This window comes from Ceratotherium simum, chromosome 4, assembly GCF_057802395.1.
Source record: "Ceratotherium simum simum isolate JZ-2026a chromosome 4, ASM5780239v1, whole genome shotgun sequence".
Taxonomy (NCBI): domain Eukaryota; kingdom Metazoa; phylum Chordata; class Mammalia; order Perissodactyla; family Rhinocerotidae; genus Ceratotherium; species Ceratotherium simum.
The window spans coordinates 35520388-35534909 of NC_141903.1; the positions used below are offsets into that span (position 1 = coordinate 35520388).

The 14522-nt window shown below is 41.8% G+C and overlaps 2 protein-coding genes across 6 annotated transcripts in view; both read right to left on the reverse strand.

Annotated features, from left to right (window-relative positions):
* Positions 1–91: 91 nt before the first annotated feature.
* Positions 92–4927, reverse strand: EIF4EBP3 (eukaryotic translation initiation factor 4E binding protein 3). The gene is made up of 3 exons (XM_004420096.3): positions 1856–4927; positions 590–760; positions 92–432 (listed from the first exon to the last, which is right to left on the reverse strand). Exons 1-3 carry the CDS (start codon positions 1956–1958, stop codon positions 404–406), a joined length of 303 nt encoding a protein of 100 aa, XP_004420153.2. The 5' UTR covers positions 1959–4927; the 3' UTR covers positions 92–403.
* A 50-nt stretch (positions 4928–4977) lies between these two features.
* Positions 4978–14522, reverse strand: part of ANKHD1 (ankyrin repeat and KH domain containing 1) — a 123154-nt gene continuing 113609 nt past the window's right edge. For 2 of the 5 annotated variants that reach the window (XM_004420092.2, XM_087429697.1), the window contains 5 exons: positions 11409–11585; positions 9896–10096; positions 9162–9337; positions 8340–8504; positions 7582–8062 (listed from right to left, as the gene is read on the reverse strand). In XM_004420092.2, the coding sequence (XP_004420149.2) occupies positions 8003–8062; positions 8340–8504; positions 9162–9337; positions 9896–10096; positions 11409–11585 (779 nt within the window). In that variant the 3' untranslated portion in view covers positions 7582–8002. Of the gene's footprint in view, positions 5046–7581; positions 8063–8339; positions 8505–9161; positions 9338–9895; positions 10148–11408; positions 11586–14522 lie in introns of those variants that run through there. The other 3 variants (XM_014795384.2, XM_014795371.2, XM_087429695.1) reach the window with 2 other exon arrangements.

The following is a 14522-nucleotide window of genomic DNA, read 5'->3' on the forward strand; positions in this document are numbered from 1 at the left end:
GGACCTCTGATCCAACCAGGTCTGTTGGGGCCCTCAGCTCTGTGGCTGAGATGGGAAGATCAGCATTGAGGAGAACACTGGAGCCAAGGCATTTTTCTGAATGTTTACTAAGCAGTCAGAAAGTGACATACTCCATCCCCCAATCCCAGCCTCAGCCCCTGAGCATGGAGGGCTGGGGGTTGGGAGGAGTGCCTACAGACCAAAGAGAAAGTAGAGTTAAGGGCTTGACAGGTTGCCCACTCCTATCCCTGGTCTAGCTGCCTCAGAACTAAAAGAGGCCCAGAACCAACAAGTCACTCCCTTCCAGATTAGATGAGGCCAGCTGGCCTTTGGATACCCCAGGAAGAGGTGATGGCAGCAGCGGAATTCCTCTAACTCCACAAACACGGTCATCTGCACTGGATTAGATGTCCATTTCAAATTGTGCATCATCTGGAGAGAGAAAAGGCAGGAGGACTGGTTGCTGGGCTGAGGGTCTGCAGGCTCAGCATCAGTGCAGAAACCCCTCTTGGAACTGAACCCCCACTCTACTTTACCAGGGCATTTGGACTCAGAGGCATTCCCTAATTTTAGGTCCTGCTTTCCTTACCAGGTATCTCTTCCTCTGTTTCCTGCTCCTTCAGCTCCTCCAGCTTGGACGGTGGGGCTATTGGAGGAGTTGTGACCCCGGGAATCTGAGGGAGCCAGCAGGGGGGCGTCCGGGCAATGGGTGAGTTCTTGCACTCCAGCAGGAACTTTCGGTCGTAGATGATCCTGGTGCCTGTCAAGGGGTAGTGGCTAGGTAAGAGGCAGGAATTTGGGTACAGAGCTGTCTGGGACCCCAGGCACAAGCTTTTTAGGGACCTGGGGGTTACAATTCCCTGTGTTTTAAAAGGCTGCTGCTCTGCAGCCCAGCATGATCTCAGCTGACTAGCCTTCACAGCACTTAAAAGACTTCTGGGCCTAACCAAGTTGTTGCTAAGCGCCATAAAGCAAGAGGGCGTCATCCCAGCTGGTCCAGGCAGGGGCTTTTGGTTTAGGGGAGCTTCAGGTCTTGGCTCTAAGAGGAGCATGAAACTTGGAGCTCAGGTACTTCAGGCTGCTCTGAGACTTAATTGCTTTGGAGGGGCCTAGCCCTCCAAGCTCAGTTGGATCAGGAAGCCAAATAGCAGATGTGAAGGCATTTCACCCAGTGCTGCCACCTGGGCTCTGATATGCTGCAGGGGAGCTGTGTTCCTCTGGACACCTACCTTTGCCAGTGAAACACAGGGACATACTGTTCTTAACCTGACCCCTCCCAAGTCCTATCAGGCTTAGCCCAGCCTAGAGGAACTTGGCCTTAATTACGTCTTCAAGGGCCCTGCCCTGTTCTCCTCCCTCCCCTCCATCTCCACATGGCAGGAACCCCTGGGCCGGGAGCCCACCAGCTCATCATCCCAGGCTGCTAGCTAGCCCAACCAAACAGCCGCCAGCCAGCTGCAGATACCCGAGGCCACTGCCCGAAACTGCCCTCCCCCTCTAGCTGCTTTGCAAGACCTGGTGCTCCCTGCTGAGGCCATGCTTAGTTGGGCCCTCGGCTCCTATCCCCAGGCGGGGAAGTCGGGAGGGGTAGGTGAGCAAGGCGCCCAGAACCCGGGTCACAGAATTTCAGCCCAGTCACCCGGAAACTAGGCTCAAGGCCGTGTTGCAACACTTTGAGGTTTTAGGGAACTGGGCTTCGGCTCCCAACATACCCCTGCTACCCGCAAAGCTACAACCTGCAAAGGGGCCAGCAGATGAGTCCAAGGCCCGCACTTCCCTACCCCCGGCCCACGACAGCATGCAGGAGCAGGCCTGCCCGCTGCCTGCGGACCCCAGCTGGGCCCAGCCCGCTGACCTCCCGGGGTAGTGGCATATAGCATGCCCCCCGGCGTGGTGCTGTAGCAGTTGGGCAGCCGGTCCCTGCCCCCGGGGATCGGGCAGCTCGTGGATGTGGACATAGTGAGCGGGGTAAGCAGGTAGGGAGGCGGCTGGTGCTGAGAATACGGAGCGCAGCTGAGTCTGAAGCGGACTCTGTCAACCACATGTGGCGGCAGCAACACCACCAGAACGACGTCACGCCCGGGGTGGGACACCCGCCGTCACTCAACCTGACAGTCCCGCCCTACCCGCAAGGGAGCAAGCCACGAGCTCCTCGAAATTTGGAAGGAGTCCCAGGCTCCGCCCCAGCCTCCAGTTCTGTGGGCAAAATATTGGCCAGCCTGCCGTTGTGTGCTGCAGCTGCTCGGCTATTTACTATTTACTGTTTACAGCTGGGCGCTGGGGACAGGTGAGGCACAGCACACGATACTGCCATGTATTAATTCACCCATTCCTCTGAACAGTTTTGGACCGCAAAGCACTGTTATTAGCCACGTTTTACAGGTGAGGAAACTAAAGCCCAGAGAGGTTAAGTTCAAAGTTACATATCTTGTAGTAGGGGGAGCTGGGATTCAGATCCAAGTATATGTGATTCCAGAGCCTGTGCCCTTCAGCACTGCTGTGTACTGTTCCCCATTACTCAATTACTGTACAGGGTGAAAAGTGCCTTGACAGCCTGGTGCACAGCACGAAGGGGAAGGTCAGGGAGGAGGTTGGGCTTTCTGGAAGAAGTGACACCTGGACTGACTGGAGGATGAATAAAGGTTGGAGGACAGGAGAGACCTGCTCTTTGATCTCTCAGCCACAGCGAGCTAATTTCAGGAAACTAAGGAAGGGTAGGAGCTGGTGAGGAGGACTTGGTCTTTAGCCTTCTGGAAGGAAGGTGAGAGAGACTGTGGCCTCAGAAGATTTTTTGATGTAGGCACAGTGATATGAAAGAAGACAGGAGAGAGATGATGAGAAAGTAAGTACTAAGTATAGTACCTATATACATTAAAAATCTCCACTTGATCCAGCTGTCCTGTTTGGCTTCTTCAAAATCAGTACACTCCCACCAAGCCACCCCCCATCCAAATTAAGTATAGACCACCTGACTTCACACATTTATCAATATTACTTCAGTTCTGGCTTCATCAGATTTTCCCTTAGCTGATTTCCTCACTCGTTAAAAAAAAAAATTGTATTTTATAAGTCGGTGCTTCTCAAACTTTAATGTGCACATGAATCACCTGGAGATCCTGTTAAAATGAGGATTCTGATACAGTAGGTCTGGGGTGGGACCTGAGATTCTGGGTTTTTAATAAGATCCCAGGTGATGCAGACCCTTAGGTCTGCAGGTCCTCAGAATCACACTTCAGGTAGCAAGGATATGTATATTTTATTGTTCCAAAAGATTTTTGAGCCTCTTACAAAGTGGTGTATGCCTAAATGAAGTGTCTTAGCAGTGCTGGAGGCTTGAGAGCAAATTGTGGGGAGCCATCTATGACAACTCAGCTTTTAAGCAAGGTAAGTACTCTGGTAGGGGGAGTAGGGGATGGGATTGAGGACAGTGAGATTGAAGGTGAAGACTCCAGCCTAGTGAAATGGGGTGGGTAAAAGGGCAGACTGTGAGGATAGAGAGAAGTGGAGGGTATCCAAACCCACAGAGGAGGAAAGATAAGGTGCTTCATTAAGGGTGGGGTGAGGGAGAGGGAAATAAGCTAGGAGAATTCCCAGTCTTCTAACCTGAGAGTCTTGGTAGCTAGTAGTACCACCTAAGATAGGGAAAAACAAGAGGAGAGGCATATCTTATATTGGGGAATGTATAATGTGTGTGGGATGTTCAGATGGAGAAGCACAGTTAAGAAGCTGGATGAAGCTCAGAGGGAGAACTCTGGGCTAGGGATTCAGACTTGGGTGGAATGAAATCCAGGAGTGTGGGATGCGATCACCTGGGGAGAAGATACAGTGTAAGGAGAGGCCTGGGCACATCAACATTTATTTAAGGGGTACTGGAGGAAGAGGATTCACCAAGACTAAGAAGGACCTGAGTAGGAGAACTAGGAGAGAAGTGTCAAAGGTTTTCAAGAAGGATCAGTGTGGAAATGAGGTCTCCCTTCTACTAATCTCTACTACAGAACAATAGCAGCAGTTATTACTACTGTAAGACTACTGATAGAAACTTACTTTTCTTGAGACACTGTGTGCTATAAGGGCTGGGGAACTAGAGAACAGGGGGTTGGTTTTAGAGAAAGCCAGATTCATCATCCATGCAATCTGGATAGAAGACCAAGAGTTTAAATCAGAGGGTCAATACTGATTACCCATTAGAGTATGGGAGCTTTAAAAAAAAAATAGCTATGCCCAGGCCTTACTCCTAGAGATCTGATTAAACCTATAGGGAATATCAGGTCTCTGCTACTAGGCAAATTCCTTTGGACTTACACCAATACCATCAAGATAAAACAGGAGGTGAAAAGTAATCACAAAATAGGTTTGCAGTCTGATCATTAGATTCACGATCACGTTTTCCAATTTAGGTCTTAAAGCCCAGGCTCCTGCCGTTTATTAGAGATGGCCTTAACACACTTAAGTTTTGGATACTTCAAATTACCTCTCATTTCCTACAGGAGAAAGTGAAGGTGAAGGAACCTGCCTGTTGGCAAATGGTGACAAATCTTTGAGGATGAATAGACAAATGCAGTGTTATCAGAATCCCTCACCCCAGGACAGGGTCCACTGGGAAGACATCACAACCAGCCACACTTCTTGGGAGAAGAGATCTAGGGCTAATTAGAGAACAAGATGTTCAGAAGCTGTTTTCCTATAGGCTTGTTTGGCTCTTCCTGGGCTTACCATGTGGTCCAAAGGTCTTAAACAGTGGGATAGAACCACATATACCAAATACTCCTATTTGTTTGGCTAGAAACTATAATATGACCAGCCTTTCCCCTTCTACAAGCTACCTCAAACTGAGGTTGGTCTCCTCATGCACTAATTTTGAGGTTGGGAGGAGGATTTGGCCAGAATCAACAAGAACAGATGGAAACTGTAGTTCCAAGTCCTGAAATTTCTTACCTCTGGTTAGGAGAGGCCACCATTGGCTGTCCAACTCTCTTCTTTGGTCTGGTTAGCTGAGGTGATGAGATTTCCCCTTTGAGAGCAGAGACTGAAGGAAGCAGACTGGCCTATAAAAGGGCAAGTCAGCACACTGTAGCCACAATAGGTTTAAAGGGTCTTAAAACATCAATAATTTTATTGGTGGTCAAATTTTATTACATTGGACACTACTTAAAATAACTGGGTCCAGCAACCTTCATGATATAGTTTTATTCCTTGGAAGAGCTGTTATTCTCATGGGGTTTGATCTATGCCTAAGCAGGATGTTTCTTAGTGACTTGAGGGCTCACTATGTATGTGCAAGGTTTTCTTCTGTGTCCACTAAAATCTCAAAATCAATACTGGCTCCCACAACAGCAGCTTTTATTCCATGTGAGAACCAATGGTAGGGGCTCTTAAACTTCAGCAATGTAAACATTCTATTGGCTTCCAGTATTCCCATACTGTATATTCTGATTCACGAGAAAAAGAAGAAAATCTGTGTTAGAACTAGAGACTCTTTTGAGTTCATTTACATTCTACTTCATTTTCAGATGAGGAAAGTGAAATCCAGAAATGAGAAATGACTTGCCGAAGGTCACATAGCTTCAAGTGGCAGAAACGAAAATAGAATTTAGACTTCTGATTCTTGTTCCACTGTACCCATGCTGCCGCCCCCCCAAATCCCTTGTATATTTTGAAAGTAATTAAGTTCTTACCTGAGCTAGGTTTAATCCAAGGTTCAGGTTGGTAAAATAGCAGTTAAGTAATGCCAGGAAGAGGCAAGACAGAGGAAGAAGAAATTACAGCAGGCAAAATGGAGTGGGAGTAGGCTACTGGGATCCAGATAGTCAGAAAGAAAAGGCAGTGCTGGTAAGAGGGCAGGGAGGAGAGTATCCTAAATAACTACTACTAACTGCCCAGCTCCTGTTTCTTCCTAGTCCTCCTAGGAGTTTCTCATAATTCCTCCTCTTCTCATGGGTTCTAGTTCCTCACCTGAGATAAAATTTCTCATTCTGTTGTCCTCAAGGTGTGGAAGACAGGGTTAAGACTGGCTCTTCCAGATAATTCAAATGTATTGTAGATAGTTAAGATAGATAGAACAAAACTCACCTTTTTGTCCCACTGATTAATTAATATTGTTTCTCACTAGTCTGTGTTTCATCAAGAGTAGTTTCATTCATTTCCCTAATATTAGGTGATTTTTTTTTATGAGTGGTAAGTGGAAGCAGCAAGATATGTAGGTGATCCAAGGGGGCTTCTGTCCCCGTCAAGGTAAGGGGAGTCTCTTGAGAATACTTGATGTAGTTATGAAGCACTACAAAAGCAGTAGCTTCAACACCAATCATACTTGCCAAATCCATTCAAAATAAAAAATAAGAAATGAGCTTGAAGGTCTCTCATGTAAGATGTATGTAAGATGATATGAAAGACAAAAGAACCAGGTATGTCTAACACAGAACAAACATGGTGTGTCTCATCTATTGGTGGCTCTAGGAGCCAGGCACAGAAGATTAATAACTCCTGTTGGTATTGAGAGTAGAAAAGTGCTGCTTGTATGATTCTGCCCCCAGTTACTATTTTTTTGTGCATCCTTCTTTGCCTTGATATATGTTTTGGCTTCTCAGCCGCAACCATTTTCTTTTTAGATTGCCTATATATAAGACCAGGAAATTCAACTGTATTAAAACATGAACAAGTTGATGACTGTTCTTTTCAGTGGGATAGTTTTTGCTTCTATATTGCATCATATTTTTGGCATAGCCTATAGTTTGGCCAAAGCAATCCATTCCAGTGTTGCTGCATTTAGCTTGTTAAACATACTGGCTCTTCATACTTGGGGCCATGGAAACAAGCCCAGAATTAGTCACATATTTATAAACCTTACTCAACTGATTCAATAATACAACAGAATTATAGGAGTCACTCCCGCCCTCTCCTATGTTCCAACCCAAATAAAACTTAAAACACCTAGAACTAAATAAATTTTTAGATAAAAGAGTCGAGAAGCACAAAAGGAACCTGAAGTTGATGATTTGGGTGTCCCTAAGTTTGTTCAGTGTCATCTGATTGAAATCCTGTTGTTCTTATGGACATACTCATGATCTATAAAGAGCCAAACCTATCAGTGACCTATCTGCTAAAGTCAGCTAAGACACATTGTAGGGGCTTGAAACTACTTTCTCACTTATGAGATGATATGGAAGAGAACAGGGAATGTTTAACACAGAATAAATAGATCACTAGTCTTAAAAGTGCTCTTTCAAGGCAGTCTAAGAATGGACTCTAAAGTTAAAATGTGAGGGGCCGGCCCGGTGGCATAGTGGTTAAGTTCTCGCGCTCCGCTTCAGTGGCCCAGGGTTCGTGGGTTCAGATCTCAGGCGCAGACCTACATACCACTCATGAAGCCATGCTGTGGTGGCGTCTCATATGCAAAAAATAGCGGAAGACTGGCAACAGATGTTAGCTCAGGGCCAATCTTCCTCACCAAAAAAAAATTTTTAAAAATAAAGTGTAAAATGTGAGAAGCCTGTTACAAACACAGTATTAACAACCTGGTTCAATATGATTGTGGATTGGGTGGTACCTGCATGACCACTGAAAGGATCACACCCCACTTCTAAACTCTGTTCATCTTTTTATTGAATATTCTGGTAAATATTTCACATTAATACAGGCTACATTAAGTAGAGCCACTATATGACAAGAAATTTACTCAACTTTTTCCTTTTAAGTATGTAAACAATTGTACATGTATTTACCACCCTAAAAGGTTGAAACATGTAATCATCTAATTCTTTTCTGCATACAAGTAGCATTCAGTACGTTTAGCCAAAAGCACTAAGTTCAAAATGGCTAAACTAACCAGAGAACATAATCAGGTGGATAGGAAATCACTTAGTTCTTACACAATGGGCAATCAAATTTCCATTGCTAAAGCCTCAGAGAAAATTTCTTAGTTAGGCACATTAAAAAAAAAAAATCCCCAGGGTTCTTCCAAGATCATAGGTTTTTCAAACAAGGCTAAAGAATAAGACCTTCTAACTTAGTTGACATATTTGAGATGCATGTTTCCAATATGAGGTGCCCACGTGCCAGGCCAAATCTGAAAAGGGGGAGGAAAAATTGGAATTTCTAATTAGGAATATTTAGACATTTACAAAATGAATATATAAATGCAATGGCAATTCACTGTTTCTGCCTAGGAAGAATACACATACATGAAATAAAATGTTTAGTAACATCATCTTGATATTGAAAAACTTAATTCAGATGAAGGTGGTCATATGTCATGACTTTTGATATTCTTAATTTGTACTAACCAAAGAATTAAAAGAAAGACATGACATTGGAAAAATAAAAGAGCATTAAGTCCATTTTACCTGTTGGGCATCAGTGCATTCAGTTGAATTCTGAATAACTTTTATCATAGGGTTCCAAGCAGCATCTGGGTTGTGAAGTCCATTAAACAGAGGGCCCCCTGGAACATCAGCAAGCTGAGGATGAGAGGGTATTATGGTGCCTCCATACATGGAAATTGGCAGACCCTAAAACAGCAGAAAGAAAGGTTTAATCATGAAGTGATTATAAATGATGATTTCATAATACCAGCTTAGAGGATCCTATAAGTACAGCACTGTACAGAGTTGACAAACCAAAAGTGGTTATCATTAGTAACGCTCTTCAACGAGAAGAGAAAACAACAACTAAATCCAATATTAAATCATCAGGAAATTCCCCTTATTTGATGAACACATAATATCCTCAACTTTCCCTTATTTTAGTTTCACTAATAAGCTTGTGCTAAGAAAAGGGGAACTTTACATGATTGCTTGCAGCCGTAAGCTGGCTTTACGGCAGCCAGGAAGCTCTCAGAGCAGACAAGAGGGCATTGGGGAGCTCACAGCCAGCTTTTTAGAGGGGCAGAGGCCTCCCTCAAAGCTGTGGCAGCAAAATGCAAAGCAGCAAAATCCAAATCTCTCAGGTTTTTTGGGAGGATGGAGGCATCTTCAGGATAGTTTGAGGACAAACTACTGTAGACAGCATAGCCCACTCTTGAAATTAGGCAAAAAATCTGGCAGAGTCATGGAAACAAACTGGTTACACCAAAAGGGAAAATTATTTTAATACAAACTATTCCTTAACATGTGATTACACTGGCTGGCAAAGTGTTAAATAAATTACAATGATGTTTGTCAACTCACTTTAGAAAAATCCACAAAACTGCTTGCCATAGGCTGATGAAAAATGTTAGAGGGGGCTACCATTCCAGAATCATCTCTCTCCATTGGTTGATGCTGGGAGAATGTACTTGGATCTGATAATTGTTGATGCATTGGATGGTTCCCTATCACAGACTGTGACCAACCCGATAAACCTTCTGGAAAGAAGAATTGAGAACAGGGTTTGATATTTATTTGGATAAGATAACAAAACATTACCACTTGATCTTTTTCATACTAAATTTTATCAAAATCATTCCTCTGAAGAGCTCAGGGCATGTTCATGACAATCTTTGCAAACCAAAAAAAACAAGTTCCTGGAAAACTGGGTGAAGTTCTCTGAATACCCCAGACACTCTACCTTGTCCTTCAAAAGATTAAGTGCTCCCTGAAAGAAATCAAATAACTATCCCATTCTACATTGAAAAGCTTAAGAGGGAAAGGAAGTATGCTTTGAATCTTTTACTTCTTATCAACTCTATATTTATCATTTTCTATATATTATTATACATATTACATATATTATTAACCCAAACTAACATTCCAGACACCGAGACTAGATTGAATTCTTCAAAGGTATACACACCCCTACTGACTGTTACGTGTACGAACTAAGCTTTTTCGTTTTGTGTTGTTTTTAAGGAATTAAGTTTTAACGGCAAAATCCCACAACTTACTTGAGATATCCCTCCAAACAGAGGGCAAGGTAACTGTACCTGACATAGCATTGACACCAAATGACCAGATTCCACTGTGTCCAACAGGAGCGACAAAACTAGTTCCCACAGGAGCTTGTGCGACAGACCCTCCTTGCCGCATCCGGGCTAGTCTCTCTGTTCCAATAGGGGGAGGTATCTTTCGATCCTGACTGGTACTGCCTCCTTTTGGTTGGCCCAATATTGGTGGGGCAGAAGTGGCTGAAAGAGGTGAAGATGATCCCGAAGAAACAGATGGAATAGGAGAGTCACCTGGTGGCAAAATATTTCTCTATTGTTTTATTACATATAAAAACTAAGTATAAGATATGAGAAACCTTGTTGGAAAGATCTATTCCACAACATAGCTTCTATAAAGAAAAATTTCATTTTATAAGATCATTCAAATGAAAATATGTATACATTATCCTACATTACTTCTGCCTATGGTAAGTAAAAATAAGTAGTCAAAAAAAATTTCCAGATTGAACTGAACAAGGCTACAAAGGAAGGTCGGGTTTATTCTTACTCTAGTTCTAAATAATCTTCTCAAAACATACATTGTCACATTTTAAATTAACTTAAATGTGGCAATGTTTGCACAGTACCTAGCATATTGTCTGGAAAACAGCTGGTATACTCTATACTTATTAGTTGTTTTCTTTTTTCTACTTCCATGATAATCCTCCTCCTTTTGCTGAGGAAGACTGGCCCTGACCTAACATCCGTGACCATCTTCCTCCACTTTATATGGGACACTGCCACAGCATGCCTTGACAAGCGGTGCCTTGGTACATGCCCGGATCCGAACCTGAGCCACCAGCAGCGGAGCCCACACACTTAACTGCTACAATTAACCGCTACGCCACGAGGCCGGGCCCTCTTTTTTCTCTTTCTATAGCCCCTTTTTTCCATAAATAAGAAAGATCAAATGTTAGCAAAGCATCGTAGGATTCAATTCACGGCTTTATTTCTTAATGGGACTCTACTGAGGTAATATGAGTAGTTTTCCTTGTCAAAAGGGCCAATACTCACTGACTACCTCATGATGCTCATTAAAAAAATCATATCCTGTTCAAGTCCTGTTAGAACTTCATCTGTTCTAAATATTGAAATAAATAAGTCAGAACAAAGGAATACTTTTACGTATAAATGGCAATAATATAGTTTCCTAAAATGTAAAAATAAATGAAGAATCATACCAAACTGAGCTTACACATAAATTCAACTTCTTTTCAGACTTAAGACATTTTTTCACAATACTGCCCCCAAAAGGGTTCTTTTATGAAACTACCTATAGTACCTCTTTTCTTGATCCAAGTCCCAGGAAACATTTCTGGCTTGGAAGAACAGCTTGACCCTTCTCAAGTTTTCTATCCTACAGATGACTGACAATTTTTGACATTACTACAATACAAACCTTGGGTATCTGCATACCATTTAGATTACTAAAGTTATAATAAGTGTTCCCTGAAACAAATGGTTTAATAACTTATTCAAGACTCTTTGGGAAGAGTTCCTCCAGGATTCCTACATGAGTTTGAGGCGCTTGTCCAAGGATGGGGCGAAAAATGTTGTCTGTTGAAACTAGGAGTCCCAACAGGAGCTGGCCCTTGCAGGAAAACCCGCGTTCCTGGTATGCCGGAAAAACTTGTCAGAGGAGCAGAAGAGGAAGATGGGGAGTTGCCTGATGGGTCAATGGATGGTAACCCTGAAATAAAACAGGTCCAAGACATCTAATTAGCCAAAACTTTAAAACTGAAAGTCCAAGGTTTACTTAATTCCTTTTTAAAAAAGGAGAAAGCATGCAGTTTATTTTGTAGATCACAGCAAAAAGAATCCATTTATGTGATACTGTATGGCCCAAATCAATTTTTTTCTGGCAGTCTAGAAGAATATCACCAAAGAGCACTAGATATAGAAAAGTGAGCCCAACCTTTAAGAATGGCAGTCACTTGGAGTATGTTCTGGATAAATCTCAAAGTTTTCACTGGAGGGGACATGAAATGAGAGCATGTTGTGAGAAAGTGGCACCAATCAATAACTTTTGCTTTCCCCTTTTGTGGAAAAATCTCAAAGTACAGCTGTCTATCTACATAACTATAGTCATTTCCTATGGAAGATGAATAACAAAACCTACAATGTTTCCTTCCTAACAAGGAGGAAAAGCATACTATTAAACAAAAGATAGTTTCAGTATTCCATCTGACAAAAAAAAATATCAACAGTTACAAACTATATCAAAGTTTCTATCTAGTTTGTATAAGTCTGAATGTAGTAGTCTTCTCAAATTCTATTGCTTTCTCTGCAGAATGTATTAGGGAAGGGGGTCAGGTTCTGGTGCTCATTTCAGGAAAAAGTAGTTAATATCAACATAAAAAACTGTCAAAACTTCTCTCAAACAGGTCTTATTCATCTATTTAAAGTATACAATTCAAAGGATTTTAGTATATTCACAGGGTTGTGCACCCATCACCACAATCAATTTTAGAACATTTCTGTCTACCCTGAAAGAAACTCTGTACACATTACTTGTCACTCTCCATCCTCCTTTACCACATATCCCACCTCTAAGCAACCACTAATACACTTTCTGTCTCTACAGATTTGCCTTTTCTGGAAATTTCATATAAATGGAATCATGCAGTATGTGGTCTCTGTGACCGGCTTCTTTCACTTAGCAAAATGTTTTCAAAGTTCATCCATGTCGTAGGATAAATCAGTAGTTCATTTCTTTCTATTATATCTCATTATATAGAATGCAAATAACATTATATATTAATATATAATTATTACATATATTAATACATAATTATTACAGGTATTACATATAATGAGAATATCTCATCATATAGATACACTACACTTTGTTTTTCCATTCATCAGTTGATGGACATTGGGTTGTCTCCACTTTTTGGCTATTATGAATAACGCTGGTATGAACATTTGTGTACCAGTTTTTGTGTAGACATATGTTTTCTCTTGGGTATATCTAGGAGTAGAATTACTGGATCATTTGGTAACTCTGTTTAATTTTTTTTTACAGAGCAGGATGAGGTTTGCCTACTTTTTTTTTTTTTTTGAGGAAGATTGGCCCTGAGCTAACATCTGTTGCCAATCTTCCTCTTTTTCTTTTTTCTCCCCAAAGCCCCAGTACATAGTTGTATATCCTAGTTGTAGGTTCTTCTAGTTCTTCTATGTGGGAGGCTTGATGAGTGGTGAGTAGGTCTGCGCCCAGGATCCGAACCGGCGAACCCCGGGGCTGCCAAAACGGAACATGTGAACTTAACCACCATGCCACGGTGCTGGCCCCTCTGTTTAATTTTTTGAGGAACTGTCCAACTGTTTTTCCAAAGTGGCTGTACCATTTTAAATTTCTACCAGCAGCAGCGTTTGAGGGTTCCAATTTCTCCACATCCTTTCCCATCTTCTTAAGTATTACTATTTCTTACCTGTAGACCTGGAGAGTAAACTATATCCATGAAAGAAGAACATCAACAAAAGAAGCCATATAGGCAGTTAAGAAATGAGGCCAAACTTAATCCTGAACCCCAGAAGGAAGGTCAAGGATTAATGCTTACTTTTTTCATTATTATTTTTTATTAGCAGTAAATCATTTTGATGTGATGGAGCTGAATAATTAAGGTCCCAAAATCTTGTTTTCTACCAAACTAGATGGATGATTTCCTTGACTTTTTTCTTTTTTACAGAGATTCATAATCTGCACATCTTCTGGGATGCAGTATGTGGAGTGCAAAGAGCTCACACACTGGAATATGAGAGATCTGAAGTCTAATTCTGGTGAAGGCACTCTAAATTCACATATTGGCTAGTGCCAGTCAAGTCAAGGATTAATGCTTTCTACCACAGCCTAACCACTGGCAATGAGCTCTTCTTTCACCCTGGGGCCTTTGAAAACCTCTATTAGTTTCTGCAAAATGAAAAGTTAAAATAGAATCCTATTTATAGAAAAGAAAAAAAAAGAATCCTAGAGAATATTCTGGACCATAGATGGTTTTATGTAAGCTTGTATTTCTATTTGAAAGATGATATAACAGCTATGTTTTCCTGAAAACAAAAGTAAATGGAAACACATCTGAAGTGAAAGCTAAGGCTATACCATATCCATAAACTCACAAATTTTAAACAACATAGATCAGTTTATAATTAGCAAAAAGGAAGGATGGGCTCTGGGACAGTTTTCCAACTGCCAAGAAAAATGCCAAGTGGCAACAGTTCTTCTTACCTCCATTCTAGATCAGCCACAATTTCTAATTTGTTTTTCAGAATAGTGCAGATTGGACTAAAATTTGGCTTACACTCTGGAAAACAGATTCTGGTTTTCCAGATATCTCCAAGTCAACACTGGTCTCATATCTTTCTATATATTTCTTATAATGCCTCAGCAGCTAATTTCTAATTTTGAGGAACAAATAGCTAAATCTAAGTTGGTCTTTTTAAAAAAAGAGCCCACAAATGACCAGATCTCTTCAAACAGCTCCATCTAATGTAAATAATATAGAGTACTATTAAACAATATCATTTAATATTCAGTCTGAGCACCCAAGACGGAAAACAAAGAATGTAGATTATGGACTGGTACTTAAACACCTTTGTAACTTAAACTTTCTAAGTCTGAGAAATGCAA